This window comes from Halichoerus grypus, chromosome 8 (assembly GCF_964656455.1).
Source record: "Halichoerus grypus chromosome 8, mHalGry1.hap1.1, whole genome shotgun sequence".
Classification (NCBI taxonomy): domain Eukaryota; kingdom Metazoa; phylum Chordata; class Mammalia; order Carnivora; family Phocidae; genus Halichoerus; species Halichoerus grypus.
Genome location: NC_135719.1, coordinates 67,989,870 through 68,003,652, shown reverse-complemented (window position 1 = coordinate 68,003,652; position 13,783 = coordinate 67,989,870). Strand labels below are relative to the sequence as shown.

Below are 13,783 nucleotides of genomic sequence, written 5' to 3'. Positions count from 1 at the left end.
AGTGGTGATGCTCAAAATTCTGCTGAGCCAAGAGGACCAGAATATGTCAGTGAAGGGGGCAGGGCTTTTCAAAAGAAAGGGATACAGTCCTATGGATTCTTTCTTTAAGCTAAAGTGTTCAGCAGAAAACTCTAAATGTGACCTGGAGACACAGTGGCTCAGAGCATCAAAGAACAAAACAGCACTTGACTCTGGCATGCTGAGGGGTGTATCCATTCATTCATTACCTGTGGTCCTGGGCATTGCTAGGGGACTGTGCCTTCGGGGGCTCTGAGGCCCCCAGTGACAACAGAGATGGAACCCATGTTTGGAGCTGTGAAGAAAATCAGTGGACCCATGGAAGGGGGACCCTCTGGGATTTGTGCTGATAATGTCTTTGGAGGATGGTAGACCAGAGTGGGGGGTGGGCAGGGGTATAGGGAAGGGAGACACAGGCCCGAATGCTTCTGCATATTTTCCCACTTCAGTGGGGGCACCAGAGAATACATCCCCACAGAAAGGAAAGGGCTGATGAAAAGAAGTTCTAGGAAGTGCAGATGTCTGCTAGCAGAGCAGCTGGGCAAGTGGAGGGGGAAATTTTTGGCATTATACACCATGAACTCACCCACTCATCACTCCTTCAGCAAATATTTACTGAACGTCCACTACATTCTAGGCCCTGTGCTCGTTCTATGGGATGTAGTGCTGAATGAGAGAAAGTGCATGCACTCATGGAACTTCCATTTTTGCCCGGAACACAGGTAATCCAACAGGCAACCACAGCATGGCGTAGAAAGTGCTACAAGAGGGGTAGCACAGGGCCTGTGGGGCACACAGGAGGGACCCCTCGTTCACAGTGGGGGTGGGGGAAGAATTCCTGGAAGGAGTGCAAGTCCAAGCTGAGACATTACATGTGAGAAGGAGTCAGCCAGAAGCAAAGCATGGAGTGTGGAGAGGTGAGGAAAGGGAGAAGAGATGTTCTGGGCAGGGGGCTGTACCGGTGGAGGCTATGGGAAGAGAGAAGGATGGCATCTGGAGAGCCACAGCAGGGAGGAGACAGGTCAGGGGAGGCCGGGGCCTGGGGGTCATGGACCTGTTCTCATCTCCATCCGCAATGAGCCCCGTGTCTGTGGAGCAGAACGAGAACCAAAGCATTTGCAAGGTGCTCAGGGGCCCATGTCAGTTCGGCTCTATCTCTGTCCTGCCCAAACTGGTGGAAGGTGGGGCCCTTCCGAGCCGGAACTGTGTGGCTCAGCTCAGTCACTAGAGAGCGGGCAGGAGAGGCTCAGCCTGTGACCTGTGCTCGAAGACAGTAACACCAGCCCCGCTGCTCCGCCGCCAACCGGGCAGCTTTGGGCAGATCATGTCAGCCCTCTAGGCTGCCAATCTCAGCATCTGTGAACGGCGGGCCACACTCGCTGAGCTCTGCCAAGGTGGCTACGTGATCTGAAGAGGTGACACCCAAATGCAGGGCCCGGGGGGCCACTCATCCCTGAGGCTAAACTCAAGAATATGAGTGGCAGTCCAAGGACTCAGGCTACTGACCAACCCTCAGTAGGTCAGTGAATATTTGCGCTTCAAATATTGACTTACCCGCTGCTTGTCTGGGTCCACAAAGCGGATCCCAAAGTAGTCTTTCTCAAGAAGGTTCAGGTGGTGGCAAAGAAGGTCAAACAGGTACTGGCCCTTGGCATCTCTCTGCAAAGAAAGCAAGCTCCATGGAGAAACGATAGGGCTTCTTCAGTGTAACTTCATTTTGATTGTCATTAAAAACCATTCAGGGGCGCCTGGCTGGCTCAGTCGGTAGAGCATGAGACTCTTGAACTCAGGGTCATGTGTTCAAGCCCCACATTGGGCCTAGAGGGATCTTAAAAAAAATTGTCTAGAAGTTGGATGAGGATATGAAAAGGGCACATGTCTGTAACCGTGTCCTCCATATTGTGATGCATTAGACAGTCTCTCAAGTTCCAAGGCTTTTTGCACCTGGAAGGAGCCCAAGAATCCTTCAGTCCACAAAGATGTCACAGAAGTCACAGGAGAGTGGGGTAAGCCCAGTTGCAATCTCAAATGCATGAAGCTTTCCTGAACTTGCGGGAGCGGGGCAAGTCAGCATGGGATACACTGAGTCCAGCTGGTCCTGCCTCTGACATAGATCCTGAATCCACCTTCTTGTCTCCAACCCCATTACCCATGGTCAAGCCACCACCATCTCTCAACAGCCTCTCTCCACATAGCAAACACGGTGACCACAATTTAGACATGGGACCTTTTTTTGCTGAATATGTAACACAGGCATACTAATATATTCGAACGTACAAAAGGATACACTATGAAGAGTAGGTCTCCCTTCCATCCTGGTCACCCTGTGCCTCAGTTCCCCTCCCCAGAAGCAACCCATGACCAGTTCCCTGTGTATTCTTAATGTGGGATTTTATACACGGGCAAGCCCATATACATATATAGCACTTTTTAAAATATAGTGGCAGCATATTTTATGCTGTATCCTATTTCTTGTTTTTTTTTTTTTTTCTCCTACCAAGGGTATCTTGCGAATCCTTCTCTGGCAGTACATATAGACATGCCTCACGGTTTTTAATTGCTGCAGACCACTGGGATGAACCCACATGTACGTACCCGACTCCATATTCGTGGAATTCGTTTCTTATCTGCTACTACAAACAAGTGGCAGTGAGCACACAGTGATCTTTAATTAGATTACCACTCTTGCTTAACACTGTCAGCGGCTCCCCATTGCTCTCAGAATGAAACCTAAACTCTGACCATGGCCTCCAAGGCTCTAACACCCTAGCTCGTGCCTCCTGTGAACTCCTCCTGAATCATTCTCCTCGCTGCTCTCACCACGCCTTCTCTCCCTGATGCTCCAAGGCCTTCCACCCGTGGGTCCCTGTATGCCCTCCGCCTGGACGGCCCTTCCTCCAGCTCTTCCCATGGCCACTCCTTCTCTCGAGGTCTCAGCTCAAATGTCCCCTCTGCAGAGGGGCCCCTCCCAATTATGATCTCATTTATCCTGTGTATTCCCTTTATGGGACTTACAACAATCTGTAATTATCCTGTTGATTTGTTTACTTGTTTATTTACTGTCTGCTCCCTTGCTAGGCTGTAGTTTTCATGAAGGCAGGAGCCCTCCCCCAGAACTTAGCACGGGGCCTGGCAGATGGCAGCTACATCCTCAACAATTATTCACTGAATAAGTGAACAACTGAATGAACAGAAGGTAGAGGGTTGGCTAAAAGTTTTCATAAATTAGGAAATTAGGCCATTTCTAAACCTTTAACTTCTCCTCCAGGGACCTGTGTCGGTATCTGGGATGCGCTGGGAGGAGAATGACTTGCGGGAAAGTGTCAGAATATCTGGAGCTCCACAAGACAGCAATCTCGAGGGCTATCCCCAGTGGTCCCTGCAGCTCAGTGGAGACTATCATCTCTGGGGGGACTGTGTCTCATTTTGCAACCAAAATCAAGGCTGACTTATAAAATCCGAAGTATCTCACCTGTGTGAAGGCCCAAGGGCCTGGTACTGCTCCAAGAATGGGCAGACCTCTCAGACCTCCACGAAAGGTTTACACCTCACCTCTTCCCCTTCTGCCAGCTCACCCTGTACTTTCCAAGGAGAACTAGGGCAGGATATCCAATCTCTCAGCAAATATCTTAAGAAGCTTATCCTTGCAGGATTGGAAGGATGAGTGAGTAGACAGCTCAAGTAAGGAAGGCAGCGCCATTGGCTTCCTCTTCTGCTGGCCCCACACTCCCTCTTAACACAATCCCAAGCAGCTGCCCCAATTCTTACACCCTTTGATCTCCCACCAGAAAGAGCTACTCTTGTTACGACTCACGCTGGGACTTCTGGGCAGTGGGTTACAAACCAGGTTTTGCGAAAGACTCCATCAACAACTGTCTTTTTGGGCAGGGACTGCTAACTCTTTCCTCACTGATACCCCAGAGTGTGGGAAGAGCTTAAACTCTTTTTTAAGGTTCTTCTGGGAGCAGAGGAAATGCTTCACTCTATCCCAAGCGGCATGTCCTATACTATTCTCTCTCCCAGAGCAACTGGAATGGAATATTAAGAAGCAGTTGCATATTGTGAATATTTTTCTCTAAAAATTTTACTTTGCATCAAGGTGGCTACTTCATGGTGATCAGTTAGGGTGCGTTTTAATGGCTGATGTAGTTCACTTCCGTCCCTACAACAACCATATTAGCAGGAGCCTGGGGTAGCCATGGGGAAAATGTGCCTCGTGTGATAGAAATCACAAGAACTTTTAATGAGAATCATGTCTGCCATAAAAATAACTCATTTGCAGGAGCGGGCAACTCAGATACATTCGTAGGGACCTTAGTTGGCGAGAATTTTATATTCAGTAGATCCAAACTCAGAGTTCTCCCACTTCACAGGAAGAAAAAATAAACATGGCTTTTTCTCTTCAGACAGTTACCAAAAAAAAAAAAAAAAAAAAAAAAAATCCCATTATACTCCCCTTATAGCAATAGAACAGGATCTTTTTTCTTGCTACTTTTTAGCATCTGATGAAACTCCTGCTCCCCACCACGAAGTCATAGTTCCCTCAGGTTCCATTTACCGGTGGTAGATGCATGGTTTTGAGCTACAAGGCTCTTATGAAGACTAATGAAGAGAAGCATCTTCCTTTACTGTTTCTCCGAGGCTGGAGGGTGGGAGGTGAGGGGAACGGGGAGAGAGGCAGGAACAGAGTCCCTCCTTATGGCAGAAGTCCATCAAGTTTATTTATTTTTTTTAAAGATTTTTTTTTTAAATTTATTCATTTGACAGAGATACAGAGAGAGAGAGAGAACGAGAGCATGAGCAGGGGGAGAGGCAGAGGGAGAAGCAGGCTCCCTACTGAGCAGGGAGCCCGATGTGGGACTCAATCCCAGGACCCCAGGATCATGACCTGAGCCGAAGGCAGACGCTTAACCATCTGAGCCACCCAGGCGCCCCTCCATCAAGTTTAAATTCCTGGCAGAAACACAAGGCAGCGTCACTTCAGAGCACTGCCGGGGCACCTTTCACAGAGGGTTGCAACCCGCCCCTCTCTTGGAGCACTCACACCAGGGGCTGGCGAAGTGGCCTCAGGCAGCCTTGGGGCAGGGAGTCACAGTCAGCTGAACCACCATGGTGGCCTCCCTACGAGAAGCCATTGGCAGGGGTAAGTATAGGAATTTTAAACTTCCTGGCCTTGTACTTTCAGATGCCAGCCAGCTGTGTCCTAGGATCCTCTTTCTGTGGTCTCCCTGTACTACATCTGGGGCTTTCTGGAATATTCTGTGGTCTCCGAGTCTTCTCTTTTGGTGGGATGGCAAAATCCAGTGACTATTGTCTTCTCTTCCCTTTGCATACAGTTGCTCTGACACCACAAGCTGAACCATGTGTTGTGTGCTGAATGTTGTGCCATTGATCACGCTGGGGAAACAAGCACTTGGCATTGACAGGTGATTACTGTTTATCACGAAGTCAGGGCTTCAAGCCTGAGGATGTTTATCTTCAGGACAAGTGAGCTGCGGCAGAGCACCCAAATCCAGCTAAGCCTCTGAGGTTATTCTCTTGCCAAAGATATTACTGGGTCAAAATAACTTACTAAGCATCCATTTAAAAAATCAATTTATATTTTGTGAACCACAATAGTACCTATTTGAAAACAGTACCTAGTAGTATTTGAAAATAATAGTGCATATAGAGGCAACCCGTTTACTCTCTCTGTATGGTGTGCAGAATGATGGATGAACTCCTTAGAATCATTCTGCAACTCTCAGGTTGGGAGAATTCATACTCTTGCTCCTTCCTGGAGCTCCAGGCTCTGGTTCTCTATTCTTCAGGGAAGAGACTGAGGCAGCTAGCAGCAAGCAAGTGTGGGCGAGTGACCTAAACTTATTCAAGGTTAATTGCATTTCCTGCCTCATAATCAATAACTTTGGACAGGAGAGCAGCTTTATTCTAACCCATCGTGGGGTCAATCCCAGGGACTCTGGCATAGTGCATCCTGATCAGAGGGGCTAACATGTGGAAAGGCCCCCACTCATTAGGCCTCACCTCATTCAGTCAGCTTACCCGTGAGGTAGGCAGATTTTACGTGTAAACTACTTGAGTCTTGAAGAGGGCAGGAGCGATCACAACTTTCTCAGGCCCTGGGCTACGTGCTATTAAGGAGGAACCGGCCACGGTTTCCTGGGCCCTTAGAGAAGGCAGACGTGAGAGGGAGGGTAGTGGGCAGTAGTATCTGCCGTCCACGAGCACAAGAGCCCAGGGGTGTCAGGAGGCCACGCAAGGAGGGGAGGCCTAGAGGAGAGGGCAGGGGCTGAACCAGTTGTCCTCAGGCACCCGACGGGGAAGGATGCGGCTGCAGGGGTGGGACGGCATCGCAGCCTCAGTTCTAGCTCAGCTTTATATTGAAATTTCGTGCAGGCCAGAGAAAGACTGCTTTCTTTATCAGTGTCCTCTGAAGGCCTGTGTGCGCCAGTGTCTGCCCGGTTTAGGAGCAGATGATGTGGATGCTCCTGAACGTCACAGAGGGACGGCCACAGTAGCTCATCTTCTCAGGGCCATGGCATGAGTAAGCTGAGCCAGAAAGTGTGAATCAATTCCTGGGGTGCAGTCCTGCCCCTGTGTTCACACGCTACACCAGCCCAGCTTTCTGAGGGGAGGGAGGACAAGGGGCCCGCAGGGGCGGGGAGGGGCAGATTTCTTAACATCAGCACCTTCCAGGCTCATTTGCATTTTTCTTTGAAGGGAAGGAACCCCTGCTGAGCTCCTGGCTCAGGAGTCCGCTTTTCTTGCTTAGTCGTAAACCAACAGAATCTGTCCAGGAACTGCTGAGGCGGCAGCTAGAAGAGCCGCCAAGCTCACTCCGGGAGAAGACAGAGCAGCTCATTCCAGGGAGCAGAGCAGCCGGCCCGTTTTTGCGGCAGGTCACCCCAAATGCAGCAGACTCACAGGGGAGCCCGACCCAGCATGCTCTTGGCTCCTTACTCTCAGAGGAGACAGACGCCAGAATTCGGCGGGTAGGCCCAAGGATGGGGCCCATGCAGGCGCTAGGGATCCAGGCCAAAGTGTCAGGAGCCATGCAACCAGGGGAGCCAGAGGGCCATGGGGTCCCCGGGGAGAGGCCAGGCCCCAGGTGGAGGGAAGTCAGAGTTCAGGAGGAGAGAAGAATGCTCACCTGACTCCGGCAGCCACTGGCCTCACCTAGTTCTTCCTAAAGATAGCAACTTCCTGCCCCAACACCACCTCCCTCCATTCGACGTGCAAACTGAGGGAGCTGGGCTGACTTTTATGATGCAAAGAGCTATCTGTAGGTTCAGATGCCAGGCATGGTGCCTCAGGGAGTCCTGTTGGCAGTCCTCGCTCGGGTCAGAGAACCGGCTTAGCTCAGCGCCACATGGTATGGCCTGCAGAGGATGCACACTCAGGGTGGGGAAAACACATTCAGTCTGGAGCATGGAGGTCACTGTGTGCGAGCCACTGTCATGGGAGGGAGGACAAGTGCTCCGTCAGCAGATGGCCAAACCAGACTCAACAAGATCAACTAAGACCCTCTGAGCAGAACCTTCAAACCTGCTGTTGTAGAGTCTGTAAGAGCGGGGCTAAGGGGAAGGCTAGACTTATTGAGATATCAGCGGTGATTTTAGAGGCAAGGCGTCCTCATGCCTCTGCGGGTTCCTTGTACCCAGTGAAGTTCCTGGGAAGGAAAACACTCTGAGCTGGGCCTGAAAAAAAAGCAAATTTGTCTATCTTTCCCACAGGGAGGCCAGTCTTACAAGTCACGTGACCCTTAGAAGCATCACTGTTTCTTGCTATCGACTGAGTAAGTTTTGGTTGTACTTTTCCAGCCAGCGCCGAATATCTCTGTGGACTAGTCATGTCACAGCTGCAGAATTACTGAAAACTCAGCAAGGCTTGTTAGAAAAAACTCAGTACTTTGTATTTTTGTACTTTGTGAATCTCATATTCTCTCTTACACACACACCCTGTGCCTCTCATAACATGTTGCTTCAGATCACTTGTAAAGAAATCCCAGCATTTTGGGGCAAACAGACCTCTCCTTGCCCCCAACCCTAAAGATAGTTTAACAACTCATTTTATTGCCTCCCCACTCCTTCTCTTTTGCAAAGGGCAAATGCCCATGTTATTTGGCAAATCTGGGAATTTCTGGGGCTGTAGGGAGTGGCCTGGGTGGCCAGGGTCAGAAATATGGCAAGCTCAGCAATCTAACTGGTTCTTTTAGCCCTGTAGCTATTCTTTCAATTTCCCTCCCTCTCAGCAGAAAACTGTTTATTTGCCTGTACCAACAAACAGGACAGATTCTGAGTTGGACACAGCCCATAAAGGAAAGAGGCCAGGATTTCTGAGTCCTAGTGCAGTCTCCTTTGCAGCTGTCCTCTTGGGTCACTCATGTTCCCTAGAAGTTGAGACGGGGGCAAAGGGGACAGGGAGGGGAAGGGCTCTGGGAGGGAAGGTGGCGGAGGCCCTGGGGATGAGCACCGGGCTTGGAGTCAGGGCCCTGCTCTGCCGCGTCTCAGCTTGTGACCTCAGACCTGTCCCCCGATCTCCCCGAACTTTCGTTTCTTTATCCAGAAAACAAGGTTAATACTACATCTCCCAAAGGATGATTGTGAGGCTTAAAAACAAGAGACATAATATACATAAAAACCCTGTGTATTTTTCCTACCAAATTCCTCTGCTTCCTGGGACCTGTTCTTTCCTTAGGCTGAATGGATGTGAACATGACAATGTCTTAGCAATGATCCACCGCACTCACTGAACGGAAACCAGTCCTCCCCGGAGAAGGACACTCAGGTGGGTTCTGGCTCTCCATCAGCCTGTGCAATGTACCCTGGCTGATGGGGATGGCCACCATTTTGGAAATCTGCCCCACAGGGCTCTCAAAGCGCGGATTTGTGTTTTCTCCATACCCCAAGGCCATTTTCCCAAGACTAGGCTGGAAGAAGAGTAGAAAATATCAAATATATGCCATCAACCCAAATCCTTCGGGGGCCTGACAGCTTCTACTCAGTGCCACAAAGAGCGTCTTATGACGTGCTCTGGACACGTTCCTAACACTTGGGAAGGAGGAGGTGAGTGCGGTGGGGGATGAGATACGACACAATCCCAATAGCCACTATACCTTTTAATGCCTTGGCATTAATGAGAATAAAAAGCAAAAAGCAAAAAGCATTTGGCAAAATGTATTTCATTAAATTAACCCAGAGCCGCTCTCTCTCTCAACAAACATAACTGGTGCTCTCTGGTGTTAAAGTTAGGGGAGCTAACTGTTGTCTCAGACTCTTCCCTGGCACAATCCTCAGGTGACTGCCCAACTTGTTGACACAGAAAAAGGGAAGGATGGACAAGTAGAGCCCACAGCTCTCTGACCGGAGCCCCGAGTTCCCCGGAGCTCATTCAGCCACTCATAGCCCCTGGCATTCCCAGCTGGGAGAGACAGGGCATGCTCATTGCCTCTCTTGAGAAGGATGGACAGGGCCGCCCTTGAAAAGCCCCTCATCGGAGCAGTGAGAGCTCTGAGGTCGGGTGCCGGGCCCTGACTCTCTGTGGTCTGTGGTCCCGGGGCGGGGGGCCCCACCTCCATGAGCGTCTCCCTTCCCAGCACGAAGTGGAAACCACCTCACTGGCACCACATAACACAACTGAGAGCTGTGGGAGAGGACAGAGGCAGCTGGGGCCAGGAGCCAAACAGATGGTAGAGAGATGGTTTACCGTACAAGTGCCGAGGCCTGGGAAAGCAACACGACAAACCCCGGCTCTCCCAGCAGTGGCTGTCCCTATGGTGGAAGGGGAGGGGGGGAGGGGCAAGCTAGGAGGCAGATGGCCAGCTCACTTAAAAGCAGAGTTTCCTTGATAAACAACAAATTCAGAACCACACCAGCGGTTCCCAAACTTCAGCCTGCATCATCTGGAGGGTCGTTAAGACAATGCGGGGCTGCTCTCCTAGGGTTGCTGGCTCAGTGGGTCTGGGGCGGGCCTGATAACGTGCATCTCTAACACGTTCCCAGGGGATGCTGCTGCTGGTCGTGGACCAGTGGACCCGATCCACCCTTCTCCGGCACCCGCTGGTCCCGAGCTGCTCTGGGAGCAAAGACTTCAGGGATAAGGGAGGAAACGCAGATATTTGAATTCTGCCACAGCCCAGCTCAGGCAGCCAAGTTCTCACTCGTGTTCAGCCCTCACGGTGTCACATACCAAGAGTACCGACTTTAGAGCATTAGGCTTGCCAGGGAAGTGCTGTGGAGAACTCTGCTCCTTCCTGCCAGGTTTTCAAATTCTGCCTTTCGTGACAGTGCCGGCTGGAAAGTTCAAGTCCCCAATTACCATTTACTTCCAATGGCTAAGGAGCTCAAAACTCACTGCTCTTTTGCCACGAACTAGATCATTGCAAAGTAAAGCCCGCAGTTACCCTCCAAACCTAATTCAGAGAACAAGCCCCTTCCCACCCCAATTCTGCTGTCATTGGCAGGGAATCTGTTTCAGAACATCTCCTCTCCTAGCCTCTAGTGTCTCTTGTCTAGGAGGTGGGTTGCGAGCTGCCCAGACCTCTGCCTACTGCTGTCTTCCCTCTGTACCTGTGCTCTTCCGGCTTCTCAGTCAGACTTCCATCTTGGCTGCCGTGAGCTGCCTTCTGCTTCCTCTCTCTTTTCCAGGAGAGAATCCAGCTGGCCCTCTGTCGGGGGTGGGGAAATGGGTGGGTACAGAATATGTGCCCTGGAGATGCCATTCCATGCCCAGAAGGCAAGTCATCTGTGTTCAGCATCGATCAGGGAGTCAGGGGCAGGAGGGGACTGATGGGAGAAAGGAAAGGCACATTCTCGGGCAAGTCATTTTCCTCCATGAGCCTCGGTTTCCCTGTGTGTACATGATCTCACATCTCCTATGTGCCCCAAGTCTCTGATTCTGTTATTAGTTGACCGGAGTAATCACACTCCAGGCCCATGTTCTCTTCAATGAGGATAAAAAAAAAAAAGTTTAACAGAAAAGGCTAACCATGCAGCTGTAGAAGGTAGAGGTCTAACACATTTATCGCTAGTTTAATTAATTTAAAAAACTCAAGGCTGTTGCTCAAAGTAAATGGAAAGAGTAACTAAACAGAATTCATTCAATTCTAGAAACCGCCTCTAGCAGGCCTGAGACAGTAAAGGCCATTGTGTGAAACTATTATCTTGCTATGAGTCTGGTCATTTTCTATTCCACTGTGAGCGATGGAAAAATCCCATTAGATCATCCATTGCACATCTCTGGCCTCACACAGTGAGGACTGTTGCAGAATCTCCTCAGGATGGATCCTGAGCCTCTACCTCCCTCTCCTCTCCAAGCTCATGGTTTCCTCAACTATAACCAGAGTGGCAGTGGGGCTCCTGAATTTCTATACACAAGGGCCTTGGGGTGACAGTCTGGCTATTTTATTTGCACAGCCCTGTATAGAAGATTAACTCTTCAACTGTCCAATAAGCAAGGGATAGGGAGTGACAGAGATGGGAAGGGGCTGACAAAGTGTCCCTTCCAACCTCATCCTGCACTGTCCTAAGTTTACTCAGAGGCAGAGCCTCTGAACCAGGGCTGAGGTGGAAGCTAAGGGTGTGGCTGTGAGGCAAACGCCTCCGGGTCCATGAACTTCAGTTTCCTGAGGCTTCTCCCAGATGTACTACTTTAGTGGCTGAACAGCAACAGGTGCCTCTTGGTCTATAAATAATTCCTGGGCTTGGAAATATATCTGCTAACATGCACTGAGGGATGACCAGATCCCCAGGGCATCAGGCAAGAACATGGTCCAGGCCTTGCGGTGTGATGGAGAAAACAGAGGAGGCAAGACTTGTGGAAGTATGTTGCTGCTCCTCTGCAGTTTTTCAGCCTGAAGAGCAGGAATGAGAGCAGGGGAGGCAGGAGCCTTGAGCCCAGGAGCACCCCCGAGGCCTCTGGCGCCTCCCTGTCATCTCTGTACAGCAAGGCCACCAACACTGAAACCAAGAGTCCTCTGAGGGCTGCGCGGCAACACTGGCCGAGATGTCGCTACTGAAAAAAATCTTGCACATCTGCTGCAAGCTGAATATCGTGTAATTTGAAGGCCAAACAGTGGATGACAAACCACTGGGACAAACACTCAGTTCAATATGTATCTATTGAGGGCTTCCCTTGGGCCAGGCCCTGCTTGAGCATTCTCAGGGTTGCAGAGATGGGGATTTAGAGACATGAAAAAGGGACTTGGCATAAAGTCATTTGCTCTGCTCTCATCTCATGGCACTCATCACCCTACGTACAACCGCCCTGTCCTACTGCTGTTCCTCCAACCTTTACGTCCACATTCCTCCCCATTACCAGGAGAGACAGAGCGTGGTAGCCAGCGTCTGCATGCTCGGTGCACAGCTCCGTGCCTTGTACGTGACCCTCAGGAAGTATTTGAGGGTCAACTACTACATGATATGACCAGGCTGATAGGTCCTCCCTCCGGGCCAACCCCTAATACCCATCGAGATCAGGGTAGGAAGGAACAGAGAAGCACCATGTTGGGATGAGACTCTTCCTGGAGATGGAGTCCCTGTCCAGAGCAGAGTCTCACCTAACCCTGGAAATTCATTGCAGGATTGGTCTCCCAGATATTACCTTTTGTCTAGTTTTCTGCTTCTAGCTCCCAAAGGCTATACTTGAGTGGGACAGGGAACTCCCAGCCTAAATGCCACTGGGCACCAGAAAGGTACATACAGTACAGCCCAGCTCCAAAATAACTGTTTAGGCCACGGTCATTAGAAAGGAAAACATGGGGCTCCTTCCAGGAAGGTCTCTAGCTGGGTCCTTGCCATCGGAAAGGGAATTAAAAGTTCAATACTGGGAAAAGACTAATCGTTACATCTGCTTAATTAGATTGATGTGAATGTCATAGCCAAGTTCTTTTTAGGGAGTTGATATTAGAAAACATTTACAGGCTCCTGGGCTCACATGGAATAGATTTAGGGTGTTTTTAACTTCTGGAAATTATCAAATGCCTTCCTACGGCAAATTTCACGTGTCTCTCGGGATTTCTTCCTTCCCTTACGATTTTTCTGATGCTTTGCCTGTCTTTCTAAAATATTTCCTGACACCCGGCTAAGGTGCCACAGGATCATCTTCAGGCTTCAGCTCCTTAGACCAATGGGTGATTCATAACACAAGACTGGATACCTGCCTTATCCCTTGTCAGAGGTCAGGTTCCTCAGGAAGTAGAGACTCTGGAATAAATTTTAGCATGCCAGGACACGTTTCAGAAGCGCTCTTGGGATCAATGCCCATGGAAAAGAGTGGAGGGAGGCTGGTGTAGGCAGAGGGAGAAGTTGAGCTGGGACGTGGGCCTGGTATCCACCTGGCTGATCCATGGGGAGCTCTGGAGTTAGAATGGCCCTTCAGAATTGTTCCAAGTTGAGCCAAAATAACCAGGCCTTTTATACCCCTGCCTCGAGCAGTCACTGGATGTGGACCACTGCCAACAGTACTCCCAGGGAGACTGATAGGATGTCAGAGTTCATCACATCATTCTCAACACAAAGCCAAAATCGTAACTGCCATTTCCTAGGAGCCTACCATGTGCAAAGCATTCCACCAGCAGTATCTCTAATGCTAACAACAATTCCACAAGGAATGTTTCTATTAACCCCATCTTACAAAAGAGGAAACTAGGTCTTAGTGGAGTTACATGATGTGTCTAAGACCACATGACTAGTTTGTGGGACTCAGACCTAGGCCTGCCTTGCCCCAGAGTTCACACTCTTCGATTTTCTCATATGGTCCCTGTGGA

At 50.1% G+C, this 13,783-nt stretch overlaps 1 protein-coding gene across 5 annotated transcripts in view; it reads right to left on the bottom strand.

Moving 5' to 3' along the window:
• The window catches only part of FRMD5 (FERM domain containing 5), a 307,695-nt gene that overhangs the window by 44,279 nt on the left and 249,633 nt on the right, over positions 1-13,783 (bottom strand). For all 5 annotated transcript variants that reach the window (XM_078079427.1, XM_078079428.1, XM_078079429.1 and 2 more), the window contains exon 2: positions 1,573-1,677. In XM_078079427.1, coding sequence (XP_077935553.1) covers positions 1,573-1,677 — 105 coding nt within the window. The remainder of the gene's footprint in view (positions 1-1,572; positions 1,678-13,783) is intronic.